The following is a 13,758-nucleotide window of genomic DNA, read 5'->3' on the forward strand; positions in this document are numbered from 1 at the left end:
TCTCTATTTTCCCCTCCTCACTTTCGCAGAAAGACGTTTTTAATTTAGCTGAAGAATTACACAAATGTACTTTAAAGACATAAATCCATATAAAAAATATGAGCTAATTAAAACATCGCCCTCCCTGTCGCTCATGGATTTTCAATTTAGCGCGAGAAAAAAGAATTGCATCTGGTTAAATGAAAAGATGATACTGATGGCAGATTGGAGTAAATGAAAAATAATGTTACTCTATATTAAAGCACCAAATTATACACGTCAGGATTGAGCATTCAGAAGTCCGGGCTGGGGAGGGGGGCCTCGACAGAGATGGAGAAACGTCGCCGGGGCTGTGTTCAGGGAGGGAAGACTGCTCACACCAGGGCGGATGTGAACGTGTTCAAAGGGCTGCCACGTGGGTTCTGTGGAGTGTCGGGAAGGCTTGGCGTCTCTGCTCCCCGATTCTCATTCTGCTTCCTCACCACGATTTCTGGAGGAACTCGGGGCAAGATCGGACAACTCCAAAGCCCCATGCATGGCTGTTTCTCTTGGGATTAGGATCCCAGGAAAACAGCCCGTGATAACAGGAACTTCCTGTTCCCAGGAGGAAGTGGTGATTAAGAAGTGGAGGGGGCTGTGCTGGCTCTCACGAGTCAGCCCCAGCTGGCACATTGTCGAGGGTCATCGCAGCTGGAGCCCCCCCAGGATCCCCCAAGAACCCTGGCTGTATGGTGCCATGCACATCTGGCCTGGGAGGTGGTGAGCATTGAGAGGTTCTGGGTTCGAATCCCACTTCTCTGCTTACTGCATGTCTTTGGAGAAGTTGTGAAACCCTTGAGCTCTTTACAAAAGGAGGGTGGGGGGTGGGGTCCTTCGGGTGTTAGCATGGTGGTGGCAGTGATTGAAGAACATGGCTGGAGCTCACCGAGAGAGTCTGGAAGGAACTTTTTTAGGAACCCCTGATGCACCAGGCTTAGCACAGAGTGGTTGCATTTATTGAATTCTGGCGGGTTATGTTCACAATGTCCACAGGTTGTGGATGTGGCCTAATGCATGGCTCAGGGTCTGTGTTAGAGGGGTTGAACACGGAGGGTCTTAGCAGCCAGTGGTCTTCCCTCTCCATCACATGGCCTGGAGGATGCTTCACCCAGTGTCTGCCCCAGACTGCCCATCTGTGTCTCTCCCCAGAGCACACTTGGCTCAAGTGTTCACTGGTTATGCCCCTGGATTAGCCCAGTGCCGGGCACCAGGGGAGAGTTCCCAGGTGGGCGGGGGAATGAACATGGAAAGCTCAGAGATGGGGAACATGAGGGATTCACACCTCCACTTCATCCTCTCCCTCTCAGGACTGTTGGCGAGAATAGAGAGAAGTATGCTTGTCCCCAGGCCTGGTGTATTTGACAACTACAGTCAGTTCAACTGTTGGGTCACTGTGTTGATTTGATTCCCACTGTGCAATCAAGTCAGGGGTGCAGTAAAAGCACACTCGGTATTTGTGAAGAATGGAATAAAGGCATAGAGAGGAAAGGGGGAGGAGGTCAAAATAAGGGAAGGAGTGCGGGAGGGAAGGGAAGGAAGAGGGCTGACTATTTCCTTGGGGGAAGAACTGAGAGGTTGGTGCCTCTCCAGACACTAACTCACCCAGATCTGGGCTCATCACAACTGCCACGTAATCCATACTGTGAGGGCACCAGAGACAGCAAAGGAAGACACAGAATGTCCAACTAAAGGTGAACCTCACAATGAAGATATTCTTCATAGACATACGGTTGATTGGGGAAAGCCCATAGAAGTTACTTGGTGTTGATCTGAAAATCACACAGGACTGATCCTCCTGGTTTTTGTCTCACGAATATCTAGCCCTCTCTTCTCTCCATTTTTTTCTTAATCAACAATGATGTTGACTTATTGGACTCAGTGGCACATCTGGCACCCATTTCTAGAATAAACTGGTAATGCATCATATGACCTTGGCTACGATGTCAAACCCTTACGCTTCTGAGACAAAGGCTGACTGAAATGGTCCGAAGACTGAAGTTGGGAGACACATTTCATGCATTCTCATTCATTTTAGATAAAAAACAGCGTTACTTTTCCCAAAGCAGAGTTTTAGCAGGATTGAAGTCAGGTCCCAGAAAAGAGAGAAAATCCAGGCAAAATTGTGTTTTACAGAGAACAGAGATACAGTAAAGTTTCCAAAATTCTCAAAAAAAAAAGCTCAACGATGCTTTCCAAAGCCTCCTGCTGGCTCCTACTTTTGGGACGATTGTGCATTTTAACCAAAATAGAGTTTCAGAGAACAGAGTGACCTCATTTCCATAACCACTTAACAACATCTAAGTATCATTCTAAGTCACAGACGCATCTGGAAGACATGTTCTAAAAAGAGGCCCCCGGAGAATGGAGGGACCCTTTTCTAGGTGGACCCAAACCCTAGAAAGCACCTTTGTGCAGGTGGAGAGACACGGGTCTCTTTACCTTAACACAAAGTTACCTGTTTTGTACCCCCCCCAGCCCCTACCCCCCACACACATTTCTCCCCAGGGCTTTGACTGAATCCCAACACACCCCTTCCCCATCCTCATGCTTCCGGCCTGACTCTGTTGACACAGGAGGAAGCTTTAGTCTCACACAGGAACTCTGCACCCTGGGATGTGGAAGATGTAAATCAGACCCATTTATGCCACTAGCACAGAGTTGAAGACAGAACTGGGCTGTGGATGAGCACGAGGGATCCACGAGCATCTTTGACAGAGGAATTTCCCCAGACTAACTGGCTTCTGGTGGTTTCTTTGGACTGGGATGCGTGCGTCCAATTTTAGCAAACTCTTTCTCTGTCTCCCGCTCCCTATGGGATTTTCGCAAACTTTGGGCAGTGATACAAAATTTGAAAAAAGGATTACAAACCTAACAGGTGGAAAATTGGTCTTTATTGTAGCATGAATAAACACGACCTCATTGGTTTTGTTTTCTCCATGGTTCCGACCTGCCACTTTGAACTTGAAAATCTCTCTTTTCCCTCTGAGTATCCTGAGTTGACCCACCTTGTTTTTTGTTTTCTGGTTTTTTGTTGTTGTTGTTGTTTTGTGTGGAGGGACTGGCAAAGCCTACTAGCAAGTGACATAAGCCCTTCAAATGTTACACAGCAAGTAAACAGGACAGGTGGGAGCCCCAAGCTCAGAGATTTAAGAACTACCTTTCATCTTTCCTTTTGATAAGGTGAGCGGAACAAACCATGCTTGGGTACCAAGAGATGGATCTGTCAGTAACACATTTTAATGATCATGATTAAAAAACATGCAAACAAAACCATTGTCTTCCTTTGAGCCCAGAGAGACACAGAGTTCGAGGCACCCCCTCCCGCCCCCGCCTTCCTTTCTCAGCTGTTCTTGAATCTTCTCAGTCGGGGGACAGTCAAGCGAGCCTTTTGGCCATTCCTACACTATCTCCCCAAGAACGCCTACACGGACACCTGTCCATCAGGTACTTGCCTGGGGCTCCTATCAAAAGCAAGTGCCCTGACAGAGGGGGGAAGGGGATGGAGGCTTATATGTGAACTTATTACTTGTTCCTATCTGAGTGCAAATCCGGCAGAACAGCTCATCTATGTAGCCTAGCATGAGATCAAGTGGGCAGCAAGTGCCCAGGGCTAAGGCAGGTGGCATATCCGTCCCGGGGTGTGGTCCAAGGCAGAGGACCACCAGAATATATGTGAGGGTCCTTACAGTGGGGGGGGGGAGGGGAGAAGGGGAGGAATCATGCTGGGAAAAAACCTCCAGGAGGGAACATATGTAAGGGAGATGAAAGGAACCCAGCCTTGCTCAGTGGTCGCAAGTGTCTGGTGTGACTAGTCCTGGGTCTCCATCTCCGTATTTTTTTGCAGGGTGTGGCAACAGATTGCCTGGGTCCGGGTCACCACACAAGGCACAGAACTTGTCCGAGACACGACAAGAACCCAGTAGCTGGACCCACACCTGACATAGAAGTGTGTGTGTGTGCGGTGGTGGGGGGGGGGGGTTGGTGCCACAAGTCACGTGCTTCTCAGGGTCATGGAACGCATCGCTCTTTGTTAAAGGGGGGTCTCTAGCTTGGGTCTACCCAACCCAGAGCAGAGGAGGAGAGAGAAACAGCTCTGCTCCTTTCGGGGTTCTGTAGAGGTCCTCATTTCTGCCATCCCACTGCAGGGCAGACGTTCTTTCATGGGGAAACGCCCGGAGAAAGGAAGCAAAGGGGAAGGCTCATGGCAATTGCTACAAGGGAGCTCGGGAAAGTATCGAATACAATGGTGCTAATGCAGACAACCGGAAGTTGTGCAGGAGCTGATCAGGACATCTGCCTAGCGACTCCCCACAGGAAAGGCTCCAAACTGGAGTCCTTGGTCCAGGAGGGGGCGCTGCAGTGGACCATGAGAGCTGGCCCTCGTCCGCGGGTATGAGGTCCTGAACATGTAGCCTTGAAGGGACGTAACTTCTGGGTTTGGGGCGATCATAACTTAGGGGACCGTGTGTCAGGGACCAGTCGACTCTCTGTGCCCACGGGAGCCAACTTGGCCCTCTCTCAGTGGGAGGGAGGGAGAGATGGATCAGGACTGCCTTAGTGGGTTCTGCTCAGTACATCCTACGCCAGCAGCCCACTTGGCCGGGGACAGGGAGAGATGTTAGCCACCTCTAAAGCAGAACCCTCAAGGCCCTCTCCGGAAGCTCCTCACCAGGCTAGGGTCCCCATCACCTGGGAGCAAACCCATACCTGCAGGGTTAGTCTTCATCCACGTCTGTTACAAACTGTGAATGGTGCTCAGGGGACTTGCTGTGCGTTTTGCTTAGGTGGAGTTTTACCGCGTGTTTGCTCACAAAGGTCCGACAGCACAACTTACACTTGAATTTAGAGTCTGTGTCCTCTTCGCCCGCTATGGTTTCCGGAGACCTCTGAGCCGACGAAACCCGGGAGATCTCAGCCTCCACCTTGCTGGGCTGCTCCGCGCTCAGGCGGGTCATGTCCTTCATCTGGAAACCCAGATGCGACTCTAGGTGACTGATGTAGGTCGAGGGGGTTCGGAACTGGGAGGCACAGTCACTGCAGTAAAAGATGGGGTGCCCTTTGTCCATGTTTTTCAGAAACTTGGTGCCGCCCGTTTTCCGCAGCTGGTACTTCACGTTGGCCAGCCAGTGGCTGATGGTGGTCATGGAGAGTCCCGTGAACTTGGAGATCTGCATGCGCTCCTGGGGGCCCAGGTCCGACAGCAGGTACTTGCCCTCGGACGTCTGGAAGAGGCTTGAGGCGAACTGGGCCTGCAGGATGAGCAGATGCTGCGGGTTCCAGTTGGACTGCCGGCCCTTGCGCTTGTGCAGTGTGGACATCTCGCTGGACACGTCCTCGAAGCGCCGCACGTCCATCTCCAGCTTCAGGGCCGGGAGCCTGGAAGGGGCAGCGGGCTTGGGCGTGGTGGCTTTGGGGAGGACCTTCACCATGTCGGCGATGTCCGAGAGCGCGTGCTTCTGCGGTGGGGACGTGCAGGACTGTGCTTGCGACGACTCGGCCTTCTTGCTCTTGGCCTTGGTCAAGTCGATGGGCTGGTCGCTGCTGTCGAACAGGTAGCGCCTGGACACGCTGGCCGGCCTGGTGGAGGCGGGACTCAGCACGGGCTTGTCCAGGACGCCCAGGGCGGGCTTGTGGAACAGAGACATGGTGCTGGGGCCAGGGCTGGCGCAGGTGGGCGAGCGCAGTGGCTCCGTGGCCCTGCCCAGGTGGTTGGTGAGCACCGACTGCAGAGCGCTGAGCGGGTTGATGCTGGGCAGGGCTGAGGCGTGGCTGACCAGGCCGCAGCCGTTGCTCAGGGAAGGGGCCGGCTCTGGGCTCGGCCCTTTCTCTTTCTCACCCTCCTCCGTCAGCAGCACCTTGTCCTCCTCCTTGGGGGCAGCGGGCTCTGTTTTTTTGGGTTCCGAGGGCGGCTCCCCTTTGGGGAAAGACTCCCCCCCCTCGTGGTGGCTGAATGAGGAGGCCTCCTCCGGGGGGCTCTCCTGGCTGCCGTCCTTGCCCGCTTCCTCTTTCTCTTCCGGCTCCTTCTTCACTTGCGTGTAGGGGGCCAGGTTGGGGGGCATGGGCACCAACGGCAGGACCTTCCACTTGGGGGCAATGGGCCTCAGTTTGTTGGGGAGGTTCGGTCGGATATGCAGCACCTGGGACCCCATGGGCAAGGCAGGCTTGGTGCCCTCGGACAGCTGGTAGGCGGCGTGGATGCTGGGGTAGGCGCTCCAGCTGGGAGCCCCGTTTTGGGCTTTGTTGATGGCCGTGGTGACGGTGTTCTCCAGCGACTTCAAGATGTCCCCACCCCCCTTGGAGCCATCCTCCAGGTCTTCCTCCCTCAGATACTGGTACTTGATGGTCGGGTCTAAGGGCTTTTGCAGGGGGTCTTCGTACTCCTCCCTTTTCACCGCCTTCTCGTCCTGGGGGGCCTCCTCCGCCTTGTCCCTCTTCCCCTCTTTCTTGAGCTCCGTGGTGGAAGCCGCACCCTCGGAGACGGGGTTGCTGGAGGGCCGGGGGGTTGGCGGCTCGCTGCTGGGGCCGTCGGACAAAGATTGCATCTTCTCCACGGCCAAGGGGTCTAGCACCAGCTGCTTCCCTTTCTTGGAGGCGGAGCTGGTGACCTTGAGGAAGTGGCCGGTGACCATCATGTGGGTGGTGAGCTGCTGCAAGGTGTCGTGGGAGCTGCCACACTCCATGCACTTCAGGATCTGGGACTTGCACGCCTCGAACTGCCACGTGTAGCTGGCCCCGTTCTGGTAGCCGTAGCGGTTGTTGGACGTGAGCTGCAGGGCGCCGCTCTTGGGGGTGGAGAAGGACTCGGCCAGTGACCCCGTGGTGGAATCCGGGGAACACGGCCGGTTGACCTCGAAGACGCGCTTCTTGGCGGCCGGCGTGACCATTTTGGAGGCGATAGTGGGGACGGGCTCCTTCAAAGGCACTTTTTGGTAATGTTTCGTTTTGATCATGTGGACGCTCAGATCCTGGAGGGAATCGAAGGAGTCTCCGCAGAACATGCACTTGAGGACCTTCTGGGCGTCCTCCTTGTCCATGTCCTGGAAGGCTCTCTTGCGGGGCTTGGCGTAGCTCGTGGGTCTCTGCTTGTCCTTCTTGCGGTTGTCATCCTGGTAGTGGCCCGTCTCGTTCATGTGCACGGTCAGCTCGACCAGCGTGTCGTAGGCAGCGCTGCACTGGCGGCAGCGGAAGCGGCTGGCCCCGGTGAAGACGGAGCCGCACAGTTTGCTGCTCTGCCGGTAGAGCTGCACCGAGCTGAACAGGCTGGGCTTGGACACGGCCCTGGCGGGCAGGTGCTGCTGCAGGCTCTTGGACAGAGCGTCCTGGTGCCAGTCGAAATCAGTCTTGTGGCCACTGCCGCGCGTGTCACAGCCGCGCCGCTCGCTGGCCGACAGCTTGAAGCCGAGGCCCAAGCCCGACCAGTAGGAGTCGGACAAGATGTTGGCATAGACAGCTGTCATCTTATCCATGCAATTGTGGGGTTCGCTGGGAAGCTTGGGGGGTGCGCCGGCTTTCTTGTCCGAGCCATCTCTGCCACTGGCGCTCCTGGCATCCGACACGGGGTCGCTGGCATCGCTCAGCAGAGACTCGTTCTCGGCGTCCTGGTTGGACAGGTGGCTGCCAGGTGAGTTCTGATAGCTGAAGCAGCCTTTCAGCTCCGGGCCCGTGTCTAGCTCCTCGTCCGTGCCGGGGTCATTACTCCCCTGGAGCTGAGCCACGGAACCGCTGTCTTCCTCCTCTTCCTCCTCTTCTTTGATGTCGTCCTCTGCTTTCAGCTGCTCCTCCTGGGCATAACCTGTAGGAGGAGAGAGGAAATGGAAAGGCACTGAGATGACCGTCTCGAATCCTCTACCGAGAGACCAGGGCCGCCCTGCACCAAAGGGGAAGGCCATTTAACCCACACTTTTGTGAACCGCAAGTCACGGGTGCAGGAAAAAAGGCGAACGATGAGGGTTCTTGTGTCCTCTAGGCCGTGGTGGGTAAACGGGCAGGCGTCTTTGCTCTTTACATGCCCATGTTTATAGTTTCCCTGTTTAAGGAATATCACCCTCACGCTTCTCTAAGGGTGGGTTGCTAAACTCATGCATGTGATGTGCAGGGAAGGTGCTTGAATGAGTCAAATGCCGTGAAAGACCTGCATTACAGAACAGGCATCGGCTTCTAAGAAAACCAAAACTTGCCCTTTCGTGGCTGTGTGGGTGAGAGAGGCCAGCACCCCGGGATGTATGGGTGAGAGGGGCACCAATACACCCCGGGCTGTATCGGAAGACAATAGTCTTCATCAATGATGAGTGTTGAGAAGCAATTTGGATACACAGCCCTTCCAGTGTTGAAATACAGAAGCCGGGGTCTTCTGTATTCTAACACTAAAAACAATGTGTGTGTGTGTGTGTGTGTGTGTGTGTGTGTGTGTGTGTGTGTGTTTGGAGAAAGTCCCACCACAGGAAGAGAGATTAGAGAGCGTTGAATAAAATCTGCCACTGAGAGCTGGAAAATGATGTGAGTTCAGCAAATGCAATGATTTAAAAATAATAGCAGATGGCGTTAGGATGGGAGGTGGGGGGTGGGGGGGGCACTCCTATTATTTTCCAACAGGTTTAGGAAGACCTTTTCAGACGGGCCTGGAAATGTCCGCGCAGTCTGGTGTCCGTAATTTCAAAGGCACTGTGATTTGCGGGTACCCATCAGGAGATGCCAATTTTGCATTTGATTTGTAGACGCAAAATGCCACGGGGCTGCAGCTCTCCTTAGCAAGGATTCAGGGGAAGGGAAGCCGGAGAAAGCGTGAGCACAGGGAGCAAATGGGCGAATATCCACCTGGCAGATGGGAAAAGTGACGAGGCCACGTGGATGATGAAAGGGACCAGAGAAGCACCAACACCAAGAGGAGCCCGTGGGAGGTTTTCAAGGCTCAACCCAGCCCCCCCATTTTCCTGCGGGCTCCTTCCCCCTTCTTTGGGGGGACGCGTGCAGTGGGGTAGTTGCTTTCCGTGTCCAAGGAGAGAGGTGGGGAAAGGGGTGAGCAGGCATGGGGGCTTCCTGGGAGGCGGGCAGAGGTGGGGCGAAGAGACTAGGATGCGTTAAGATGAAGGCAGTTGCATAGGTCAGGATGAGGCTAAGTAAGGCTCGCTCAAAGCCCACCACCTCCCAGGTAGGGGGGCCCCCCGTTTCCAAAGCCTTCTTCTCATTTTGTCTGTTGCTCTTTTAAAGGAGCCACGAGGGGCATGTGGGTTGCACAGAGGAGCTTTCTGGTTAAGACCCCCACAACACAACTCGTTAGGTTGGGTGACGGCTGTTCAGTGATGACAGAATCCATGGCCTTCACAGCGAGGCCCACTCACTCTCTATTACCGACCACAAGAATAAGAAGACTTGGTGGAGACCCTCGCGCTGAAGGGATTTCACGGCACTATCAGCTCAGGAGGAATTATGGGAAGGCTGAAGACAGGAACTTCTGATTTTAAGGGCCTGCCGGATACTCAAAGCCAAGCAGAAAAGTGAAAAATCAGTTTCACTGTTCATAGTTATTAGATATTTTATGGCTGACTGTGGCATGTTTTAGCTGCCCTAGAAAGTTGACAGGTAGATTTTTTTTTTTTGATATTAAGCTGGTGTTGCTGGTTTCCAGTTCCAATAACTTATTATTATTTTTTTAAATACTTGATCTAGAGAAACAACCGCTAATAAGGCAGCCACTACTTCCAAGAAAACTCTAGTTTAATAGAACCGAAGCGCTGAATTATACCACCCTGCTGCTCCCCATCACTACTTCTTTTTTCCTGGACTAATGTTTGTGTTTGAGAAAAAGATTTGTGCTGGTAAGTTACTAAAGGCAAAGCCAAGCAAAATAAGCTCAAGAGTCAGGCAAACTTTATCATTCAAACACGGTCACTTTGGAGACTAAAAGGGGCTTTATTATGTCTACGTTGGATGACATGCTTTATCCAGAAAATTCCAATCCAAGCAGGATAGTCACCACACCGAGAATCAATGCTATCCCCTCAAAAAAAGAATAGTCTGCGAGTCTGTGTGTGTGCAAGTGTGAAGACATGTAGCACAGGCAGAAATCTTGGGGGGTGGGGGGCGTGGGGAGAATTCTTTCTTTCTTTCTTTCTTTCTTTCTTTCTTTCTTTCTTTCTTTCTTCTTCTTTTTAAAATCATATTGGCTAAGGTTGCTTTAATCTCAGTGCCTATAACACAGGGTCTAGCACTCAGCAGGCAGCTGGGAAGAAATTCCTGATACCGTGTGTGTGTGTGTGTATGTGTGTGTGTGTGTGTGTGTGTGTTGCGGGGGTGGTCAATGCAATATACAAGCATGCATGAGTATGTACATGTGGTCAGGAAAACATACACGCACACATACATATATACACACATACACACGCACACACGCACACACACACACACACACACACACACACACACACACAGCCTAACCAGTATAGCAATTTTCACACAAGGAGAAAGCAAGCATTCTTTTCTTTCTTTTTTTCTCCTGCTGACATTTGGAAGCCAAAGCTTTCCAGACCAGCTCGACTTCCCAATCTACTTTGTCCTTCTAAATGGATTCCCCAGAAGAAAAGACGGAGACAGCAAATGCCTCCCCCACAATACAGATAAAATTTTCTGCTTAATTAGGCATTGACATGTTTACTATAACCTTTACAGAAGAGTAACTCGTGCTGAGAGACCCTTTTTGTCTGTTTTCTTCTGCAGAACAGACTAAATCTTCTGCACCCGATAAGAAAACCCATTGAAAAGCCTCATAAAAAAAGGGGGGGGGGAATGCCAAAAGATCCATCAAAGTGAGTGTATTTTAACAATGGCTGAGGGTTCCAAGGAGTTTTTTTTTCCAAAACACACATTCTGATATTATACATTTAAAACTGTTCACTTGACTTAAGTTATTTTGTTTGCCGCTAGCAGCTGAGGAGGGAGAGGAAAGGCTGGGAATACAGTGCTCGGAGCGTATAATGAGTGTGTGTCTCTCTCTGGCGATGATTTGTTTAATAAGACTGCATCATGTGTGACGTGCTAGAGCGAGTGAGTGGCAAGTTTATTCTCGTGAACACTTATTTAGCAGAGGAAGATGAGCCTGGTGATGCCGCAGACGGAAGATGGGGCTCTTCTCTGCAGAACCTCTTTGGGGGCGGCAAGTCTGGTGCCGATGTCCCTGGCTCCAACCTAATTTCCTGTGGGCGTCCCCCCTCACCAGCCACTCTACTCCCAAGAAACCTCCCCACTTCTGGGGCTACTAATCTGGGAGCACACCGGGTTGGTTATAATGAAGGAGGCCCCTTTGGTCATTTTAGGGGGTCACCCCAGGGCTCCTGGCTTCTGCTTTTCAGAGACCCTGGAGATGCTCTTTTAAAGGTAGTTGGTGGTGGCGTGGCTTTGCTGGGATGTCTGCTAAGAACACCCTGGGCATGGTCAGTGTGGCCGCTGAATTGTTCTCTAGGGCACAGCAACTCGCTGGCTTGATTCTCCATGCACAGAGGGTCTTAGGAATTTCACCTTTCTCTGTCCAGAAACTTCTTCTTTTTTTTTTTTTTTTGAGATCTTCCCAAAGGACGGACCCATCTCTCAGGCTTAGCTCCAACAGTCCCCTTCTAAGAAGCCCTTCCTGGTTGTGTCTCTTCTCCAGGGGACCCGGTGATATCTGCCTTCTTCATGAGGTCCCTGCCACTCCCTCTTGCCCTGCCCTCCTCCTGTGTTTACTGGTGGATGGTCTCATCCAACTGTGTGAAGGTAGTGTGTTTGTCCTTGTGGAGACAGACGAGCTCTCAGGCCGTGCACCCCTATGTGACCCCTGCCCACTGACCAGTCTGAGGCAACGGGTCCTTCAAAGGGGCTAATTTAGAGGCACAGGGGTGCTGTGGGGGTGGGGGGTGTGCTGGGCACACAGTTTTCTGGTTGCTTTGAGCACACCAGCTGGAATGTGTACAGTGAAATCCCTGCCATCCCTTCCAAGCAAGAAGTATCCAAATGCACAGGAAGGGGTTTTCGAGAAGGTGATCTGAGCTCTGTCACCGCTTTGGTGTGGTGGACAGGATGGTTTCCACCCACCTGGACCCTTCACTCATAGTTTAGAATCAATCACTCGGAGACTGCACATGTGTGGGGCAGACCCTAAAAGAGGGGTGCCAGGGGGTCACGCAGTGACATGGAAGGGGGGTCCTATTGTGGGCTCTAGCACTGGTGCAGGGGCCCTGGAATCTATGTGTGTGTGTGTGTGTGTGTGTGTGTGTGTGTGTGTGTGTGTGTGTGTGATTATTGGCACTAATTGGCACTCTTGCTGGCAGGCTGAGCAGCATGAATGGATGTAGCTTGGGCAGGCTCAGATTCACTCTCAGGATAGCAGGGCCCAGAGTGGGGGCGCCTGGGATGGCTGTGGGGAAGTCAGCCCCACGCAGAGAAGGTCAGGGATCCCGTGAGGCCCTGACGGGCTCAGGCTCCCAGCAGGTGGGAGACACTGTCCAAGTTCACGCGCATATTGAGCTGGGGCAATCTTAGAGGAGAAGCAAAAGCTGTGGGCTGTGAGGCTTTTCTCCTGTCATAGGGGGTCCAGTTCGGGGTGACTTGTCCACACCAATGGGCTTGCTCTTCTTCATCCACTGGGCTGTTGGAAGTCCACACACAAATTCTTGGTTGCAAAGAATGTGGATGGTGGAGGGGTCTCCTGCCGGAAGTGGGGGCCGATCCCGAGTCCATCCCAGCTTAGAGGGGACAGTGGAGAGTCCACAAAAGGCCCTACCCCAAACTGTCAGCCTCTCCCTGATGGCCTGTTAATGGTCGGACTCTCTCCTCTGGATGCTGCTGGAAAGGGAGAGAGATCTGCACGCCCTCTCCTCTGAGATGCATTCTTCTGCCCGTCTGTGTCCCACTCTGGCACGGCCCGACGTTTCCTTACTGCATGTCGATCCTTTTTCTACTCCCTACTCATCAGCACAGCCAGACTCAGTGAGTTGAAGCCAGGGCAAGCCGACACTCCAGCCCTTTCTGGGGGCTTGACTATGTTTTCACTGAATGCAGAACTCTCCATCCCATGGCTGCTATTAGCCAGCTAGGTTAGTGATTTCACTGCACAGCCGTACAATGACTCTCCAAGGGCCTGGCGGAGTAGTCACATAGAGACCTGAGTTGTGGACACCGGGCACGGACGGGGGTGCTGGGTGGGGGTGGGGGGTCACAACATGATCAGGGTTTCCCCGAGGAGGTGGGATGCTGAAGGAGGCCTTGGGCAAAGGAGGCAGGATGGGAACCAAGTAGCCCACAGTGGCCAAGGTCAGGCATGAGAGCGCCCTTCATCCACAGAGTTGAGGTGCTGCGGGCAAAGAAGAGTTTAGGCCACACCGAGAGAGATTACAGGCAATATTCAAGGAGTCACCATGGGGCCAGGTGGCTGGGGGTTTTGTTCGGCCAAACCATGTGGACAAGACCAAGTTCCTCTGGGATCCAGTCACTGGCGCACTCAGAATTATGGGAGCCCAGGTCGGCTCATGTGGGGGTGTCTTGGATCAAGTCCGGCTTGGGCCTGCCCTGCCCACTTCACTAGGAAGTAAGGAAAGGGAAGAGAAAGTGTCCAGTGACCTGCCCCAAGGCTGTCCTGTCCAGCAGGAACAACAGTGTTGGGACATCAGACTTTGGCACATTCTCCATCCACCCCAGAGTCTTCAAGGCCCCTTGAGATTCAGATACCCCCAAAGTTGGAGAAGCTCAACTGTCAGTTACAAACACTGTAAA

The 13,758-nt window shown here is 52.9% G+C and overlaps 1 protein-coding gene across 4 annotated transcripts in view; it reads right to left on the minus strand.

The window, feature by feature from the left end:
• Window positions 1–13,758, minus strand: part of TSHZ2 (teashirt zinc finger homeobox 2) — a 514,637-nt gene that overhangs the window by 229,307 nt on the left and 271,572 nt on the right. For 2 of the 4 annotated variants that reach the window (XM_056107442.1, XM_056107443.1), the window contains exon 2: window positions 4,726–7,810. In XM_056107442.1, coding sequence (XP_055963417.1) covers window positions 4,734–7,810 — 3,077 coding nt within the window. In that variant the 3' untranslated portion in view covers window positions 4,726–4,733. Of the gene's footprint in view, window positions 1–4,479; window positions 7,811–13,758 lie in introns of those variants that run through there. The other 2 variants (XM_056107444.1, XM_056107441.1) reach the window with 2 other exon arrangements.

Source organism: Sorex fumeus, unplaced genomic scaffold (assembly GCF_029834395.1).
Source record: "Sorex fumeus unplaced genomic scaffold, SorFum_2.1 ptg000166l, whole genome shotgun sequence".
NCBI lineage: Eukaryota > Metazoa > Chordata > Mammalia > Eulipotyphla > Soricidae > Sorex > Sorex fumeus.